Source organism: Otolemur garnettii, unplaced genomic scaffold, assembly GCF_000181295.1.
Source record: "Otolemur garnettii isolate 467f Iridium unplaced genomic scaffold, OtoGar3 scaffold00025, whole genome shotgun sequence".
Taxonomy (NCBI): Eukaryota; Metazoa; Chordata; class Mammalia; order Primates; family Galagidae; genus Otolemur; species Otolemur garnettii.
The window spans coordinates 11,311,308-11,318,608 of record NW_003852420.1 but is presented as its reverse complement, the minus strand read 5'-3'; the positions used below and the strand labels follow the sequence as shown (position 1 = coordinate 11,318,608).

Sequence of the window (7,301 nt, the reverse complement as noted above, 5' to 3'; positions counted from 1 at the left end):
ATCATGATGGGCAACAAAGAGGACAAACCAGCACAGAAAAGATTCTGAGGCCTATTGAGCGAGCTTGGGTCCTCTGTTGGCAACACCAGCCACCACCTATCTTGTAACTTGTCAAGTGAGACAAAAGATGCCCCAGGTTCATGTAGCTATTGATCAGCTTCCTTATTGCTTGCAGCTGTGTTTTTGACAAGCCTTGTGGGCTGGAGGTGTCCATCATTATCTGTCCCCTGCCCGTCCCAGATGTGGTACCCAGACGGCAGTGTGCCCATACCATGTGTTTTGTCCCATTTAGCCAGCTCACTCCCCTCTGCCCACTCAGACTGGACCAAGTTAGCCAATCTCCGGCTGGCCAGTGACCCATGACCTTTATGGCTTGGCTCCAAGGATGAGCGGAACCAATCTGATTCCCTCTCTCAAGAAAAGGAGCTGAGGTTCCTTGTCTGGATTCTAGCAGGGCTGGAAGAGGTAGACAAACACAGTATGGGAGTCACAAGAATGGTGAGTCCTGGACGAAACGTCTTAGAAGAAATGTTGAAACCGAGGTGCTTGCAAGTCCTCCAAGGCACCTGACCCCCGGCTTTGAAAGCCCAGCCTGGAGTAGCGCCAGCTCCTGGCTTTCCTCTTGATTCCAAGTGCACCCTCCTATTTCCACTTGGTCCCTCCCTGGACCAGAGCACGTAGGCCGGGATCCTGTCTGGCATTCCCTTTGCTTCCCTGCTCCCCACAGGGGCAGGAGTGGGGGAAGGGAAGAAACACAAATCCCCCCTTCCCAAAGGCTCCACCCCCAGCACCTCCTCGGGCTCCCTGGAGAGCCAGCAGAGAGGCTGTGACCAGTTTAGCCTTTACAGGCATCTGGTTTTATGCTTTACTGGAGCCATAAGAAGAAACAAAAAAAGGAAATTCTTTCCAAGTGGCCGGTGAACATGTAACCCTGGGCATGTGGTAGGATGGGAATAGGAGCAGGGGTAGGAGGGCTCTGAGGAGTATGAGCTTGGACAGGTCACTGAGGGGAGAGGGTCCAAGGTCCCAGATATTTCCCCAGGGCCTGTTAGTACCTGAAGGGGGAAGGACTAAGGACTCCTGGTACAGGGCTGTGGGGATGGGGTGGGAGGGCACTGTAGAGCCGGTGTTTCTGCCACAGCCTGGACACAGTTGGTTCTCTGGTTGCAAGACTGGAGGGACCTGTGGAGCTAAGGACCTTGTAAGGATGGTGACATCAAGCCAGCCACCAGGTGGGCGATAGGGAAGGGCCAACTTCTCAGATCCAGTATTTAATAAATGTGCAAGCCCAGCCCTGACCATCTCTGGGGACAGAGAGCCCTGTCCCCTGTGGTGGATGAGATGTAGGTTCTGTCTTTGGACTTGAACCCAGGATAACCTGGGTGCACGCTACCAGAGAGGCTGCAGGACGTGTGAGGCTTGGTCCAGCTCAGGGGATCTCTGAACGGGAGAAGGATGATGATGAATCAGGAAAATGGGGAATGGACAGGGTGGGGCAGGCTCAGGGGCCTCTGGGGCCTGAAGTGTCAGTACTGGTGGCATCTTTGTGCCTGAGTGGAGTAGAGTAGGCAGCTGCACATTGCAGGAGGCAAGTGGCCTTGGGGCTTGTGTTTGGGGTGTCTAGAGATCACTGGGGGAGGGCAAACACATCTGGAGCTGGAGACAGCCCCTTGGGAGTCATTTATGTACAAGTGGCTGTTGAGATGATTCGCAGTAAAAGGGATTTTGTGGAGAGTGCAGAAAAGGAGGAATAACCCCTGGGGAGCATTTAAGGGTGGAGTGAGAGGCCTGTGGAGGAGGCAGAGAGAGAGTGTGGTCAGCAGGTCAGAAGATCAGGAGAGATCCCAGGAGTGTGGCCCACAGGCAGGGAGGGGACATTTCAGGAAACAGGGGGTGGCCACCAGTGTGAACTGCTGCAGAGACAGAGGGGAGGAGACCATGGAAATGGAAGGTCCCAGGTGACTTGTAAAAGCAGCTCTGGGGATGCTGGGGACAGAGGTCCTGGGAAGAGTGTGGGAAGCAAGGCAAGGTGGGTGGCACCAGCCCAGCTCAAGAAAGAGGGCAGACTGGGTGGGAAGCAGCAGTGAGGCTTTTTAAGGATGGGGGGGGCACTTGGGTGAATGTCAGTGTCATGGAGGCTTGCTTCTGTCCTCTTCATGTCTCATAGGACCACCTCTTCCCCATTTATACACTCCCTTAGGCCTCACCCCATCCCTTAAGGATTGTGTCGAGAAAGTCCTGCTCCTTGGACACCACAGCCACAGTTTTTACACAGGTCTCAGGGATAGTGTCTCTAACCAATGTGTGGGCTGGGCTGGGGGCTGAGGTACCCGAGGGCCCAGGAGATGGCACAGTGAATGCATTTCTGCCAGATTTCTCTGAAATCACTCGCAGGAGGCTCCCTCTTCTAGAAAGACTGTGGCTGCTTGTTATATTCTTTTTGGTCACTCTGTGGCCCTTTGCCATGTCCTAAGACCAAGGTCGGCAGCACAGTGCTTTATTGATAATTAGAACAAGGTCCCTGGATGCCTCTCTGGGGGCTCTGCAGCCCTCCCACACCTCCTGGGGTGGGAGTACAGGCAGGGGCAGCTGTGTGCACAGGGCCCACAGCCCAGGAGACAGGACTGAGGCTTGAACATCAGATCTGTTTTGCAGACTGATCACTGTGCGTAGAGCAAGTATAGGGCAAGATTTTGGCCTTCTGCCTCTATTCTCACTATATTATCCAGGCCATGGAGGCCCCCAAATCTCCTGATGAAGGCTCCCTTTTTACCTCCCATCCCCACTTGAACTCCTGTGGGCTGAACATTCTCCCTGCTCAGAGACCCTTCCCAAACCCAAGCCTGCTGTTGAAGCAAGTCTGGTTCACCCCTACCCAACATTCAGTTCTTTGACACTGGGGGTCTCCCACCTCATTGACTGCTATTTTGACCAATGGCCCCTACCTCTGTCCCTTTGTCAGTGACAGTAAGGGCTGTTCCCCACCATTGCCAGCTTTAGGGCAACCTATGTGCTACAAAGTGAGATCTTCTTTGGATCCAACTTGCTTTCTCCTAGACTGCCATGAATTGCCCTTTGGGGGGCCAGGCCTGAAGGCCCAGAACCTATTGTAGAGCTGCTGTATGAAATCTCTGTGTCCAGGCTGTGATGCCATAATGTCTAGCTAGTTTTTTTATTTTTAGTAGAGATGGGGTCTCAGCCTTGCTCAGGCTGTTCCTGAACTCCTGAGCTCAAGCAACCCACCTGCCTCAGCCTCCCAAAGTTTTGGGTTACAGGTGTAAGCTACCACACTTGGCCTTGGATGCCTTTTTAACCTTATACAATTTGGGCGACTGGCCTGAAAATGCCATGACATTTCAAACAGACTACCACCCTAATACAGGATGAGAACTTTTGCCTCAAAATACTGGCTCATGTTGGCCCCAGCAGCTAACTCGTCCAGTTTCAGAGCACCTCCAGACACCCCAGGTCATTGCTTAATCCACTCTCATTCCACGGGTCCACTGGGCCACAGCCATTACTCCTATGCTAGTTGGATGTACTGTATATGGTTCATATTCAGCTGAAGACTCAATTGCCTGCAATCCCATTGAAACATGGCATTTTACTCAAAGCTAACAAGCATGGTTCCTAGGTATGGGCCTTTTACTAGCCATGTATACCTATTTACTCATATACTTTTTCATGTAATGTTTCACACATTTAACTGATGGCTGCCTTTTTCACTGGGGTCCTCAGAGAATCACAGATGTCTCTGGGGAGACTGACAGAGGGAAAATTTGTGCTTATGACTACTATTTGATTCCTAAGCCCGATCATGTGAATTTTAAAAGCCAACAAAACCTCCAAGTCCTTTGGTCATACTCTTAGTCCTAAGGGACAGCAACCATCAGTTAAAAAGCTAGTTAAGTTGAAATTAGAAAGGTGAACGCAGAGCCAATCTATCCTGTTGTGGGCATTTAGTACTTGAAGGATTTTAGAGGGGAAAAAGTACTTCTTTATCTGTTATGAGCTAAAGAGGGACAGTCTGCACAGTTTGGACAAAAATAGAGGTACTCTTACCAATAAATATGTCTCAAAATGACAGATAAAGCCTCACCCAGTTGGTGGCTTGGAATCCAGCAAGAAGTGATGGGCACAGGCACAATGAGCTATGTACAAAGTGTAAACAGTAAGGCCCTTGAGGGGAAGTAACGAGGGGCAGGGCCAGGTGATGGGGTGTGCATGGAGGCGCCTGGGTAGGGGGCTGTGAACCCGGGGGTAAATACAACAAGCTTGTGACGGCCATCCAGTCTGCCACCAAAGCTTGTGGGTGGTGGTAGCAGGTCCACTGGGTTCCTCCAGTCGGCAGTAAGGAGTAATTATGTCCACTGAGGAGTCCTGGCCCCACCGCCTTTTTCCCTAGGAGAGGCTCTGGGGCTTCTGTGCCTACTCCCCGAAGGGCAGGGGCAGGTTTTCCTGGCCAAATTTGGGGCTGTCTGTTCAGGGTTCAGGGCTTGGTGGATGGGGGGTGGTTCTTAAACAGGAATTGAGCGCAAAGGGCCCTACGGAGCCCACAGCTCCTCCTTCCTAAGGAAAGAGCTCCAGGTGCCAGGCTCCTGGAGGGACCCCACTGTACTACCTTCAGGCGTTCCAGCCCCAAGCCCCGCCCCACCCAGAATCTGCCCGCACCTCCTGCTCCCCAAGCAGCTAACCCCGATCTTCCAGGATGCCACAGGCATCTACCCTGATCTGTTTCTGGGTCCCGGATTTCTACCAGCCTCTTGAACACAGCCAACCTCCCTCCTTCCCCAGCTCAGCTGGGGCGCCTAGCTCAGGAGTCCTCAAATGTCAGTCTCTCGGAGGTTGCCGTAGTCGTCGTAGGCCTGGCAGGTGGCGCCCTCGCCCATGTCGTGGGGGACACCCAGGCACACAGCCTCCACCTCCGAGCGCACCTCTGCGCGCTGCGCGCTCCCGGCGCGGATCTTTTGCGACAGGCTGGAGACCTTGGCACGCAGCTGGGTGGTGGGTCTCCGGAACGGCCCGAGCAGCCTCCACTCGCGGAAGGCGCAAGGCGGCTTTCGCCGGCTGGTGACCGCAGCCTGTACCTCGGGCGTGCCGGGGGGGTCGGGGTTGGGGTCTGGAGGCGCGGTGAGGGCCAGCGGGGCCCCAGGCGGCGCGGCGCCCGGGCCAGGGATGCAATCGAGGCGCAAGTCACCGGTGGAGGCCCGCCAGTGGTGGCCGTAGACGCGCCAGAGCGGGCGGCGGCGCCGGCGACGCCGACACTGGCAGCGCAGGAGGCGGAGGAAGGCGCGCTTGAACTCCCGGCTGGAACAAGGGTAGATGAGCGGGTTCACGCAACTGTTGAAGTAGCCTAGCCAGAAGATGACTTTGAAGACACCTTCCGATGGCTTCAGCTGCGGGAACAGGGAGCCTGTGGGGAAGAGAGACCGAAGCTGGTTAGCTGCTTGGCGGAGGCGCAGGCAGATCCCGGGTGGGAAGGGGCGACCCTCTCTACCCTGCGGTACCCGTCTGAGTCACAGCCGAGAAGCTGTTACGCGTCATCCCACAAAGGATCCTGGTATAATTCAAGAGGTCCATGAACTTGGATAGGGAAAAATAATAACCTTCATTTTTATTCACCTCTACCTGAAATTGAGCAATTCCTTCAAGGAGTGCAGGCAACAAACAAAACTATGCGAAATTGCTGTTTTTTGTTGATCAAAACTAGTGCAACCCTGGCAGTTTTACTTGAGTAAAACTAGTATTAGCAGTTCCTGCAGATATTTCCCTATCACATTCATTTCCTGCAGATGTTTTGAAATATTCTCTCTGTTCCTCACTATTTGGAAAGGACAGTCACAACGCCACATCACCAGATCTTGTTATTGAATGCTTAAATGCAGAAGCACATTCATCACTAAGTCACAAATGCCATGTTAAAATATTTTGACAACTTTTCCAACAAAATCACTTTCATTTGAACTCTTTTGTATTTCTTTCATGCTTTTGAAAGCTTGACTCTGAGAAGGGATCTATTGGCTTCACCAGATACTTAAGTAGTCCCTAGCATGAAAAGTGGTAAGATGTTGACTGAGGTTTTTCTTATGCCAGGCACTGTGCTGGGCTCATTGCATTTGTAAGGAGGCATGAAACATGCTTCTTGGTCCCTAGGCAGCAAGTGAATAAAATGTCATTGAAACGTACGTTGGGTGATGGTGGTGCTCAGTATAGGGGTTTTCCACGTAGGACAGTGCTACTTTTCAGCTTTACAGTGGTGGGGAAGTGATATGCATAGTAGAAACTGTACTTTGCCCACACAACCATTCTGTTTTTGACTTTCAGTATAGTGTTCAACAAATTACATGAGCTATCCAGGACTTTATTATAAAATAGGCTTTGTGTTAGATGATTTAGCTCAACTGCAGGCTAATGTGTTGTGAGCACATTGCAGGTAGGCTCGGCTAAGCTGTGATTTACAGCAGGGTAGGTGTAGTAAATGCATTTTCCATTTATGGTATTTTCAGTTTACCATGGGTTTATCAGGATCTAAGCCCACTGTAAGTCAGGGAACGTGTGTATGTCCACAAAGGGTGGGGCTCTTGTCTCAGAGACAGCTTAGGGTTCTCAGAGGACGTACATGCATATCACTCACCTCCCTTCACACAGAGACAGTTTCTGGGGCTAAGCGACATTGTGGAGTAAGAGGAGGGTCACACAGCATCACAAAGCACTGGCTTCTCAAACCTTGCTCATGGGGCCCTGAGCCAGTCACTTGGCCATCTCAGTCTTAGTTTCCTTTTAATATGATTTTTCTGGGAAGGGTTTCATAAAGATTCATAAATTTCAGGGCCCAACACTTAGCAGGCTCTTACTAAATACTGGTGTGTTTCTTCATGCCTCTCTCCTCACCGCTGGGGCTTTTGAGAGAGGAAACCTCACCCGGGGAAGGGACCTAGAGGTCAGAAAAAGCAGCTGAAAGCTAGTGGGTTTGGGGGTGTTGGAGCATCAGTCAGGGGGTATTGAGGAGATGATTTCCCCTGAGAGAGAGGTTGGGCAGTTTCTAGAATATGGGGGCCCCTAGGGCTGACTTCAGCCTCCAGGAAGGTGGCCCTCAAGACCAGCATCCCTGAACGGCTGCAAAGTAAGAAAGGGTGCTGAAAATAGCTTCTGACTCAGGCTACAATTCTTTTATATTTAGCCCAGGGTGACAAATCAGTGGACTATGCTTTCCAGTGGTGAGCCTGAAGGCGGCCAAAGGGCATTGTTTTATCAGCATGGATTTTATCTGGACTGGTGGGCAACATGACATATTGGAGTAT

The 7,301-nt window shown here is 51.9% G+C and overlaps 1 protein-coding gene across 1 annotated transcript in view; it reads right to left on the bottom strand.

The window, feature by feature from the left end:
• Positions 1–4,682: 4,682 nt before the first annotated feature.
• The window catches only part of ADRA1D (adrenoceptor alpha 1D), a 22,120-nt gene continuing 19,501 nt past the window's right edge, over positions 4,683–7,301 (bottom strand). Inside the window, exon 2 of the mRNA XM_003788037.3 lies at positions 4,683–5,413. Coding sequence (XP_003788085.1) covers positions 4,824–5,413 — 590 coding nt within the window. The 3' untranslated portion in view covers positions 4,683–4,823. The remainder of the gene's footprint in view (positions 5,414–7,301) is intronic.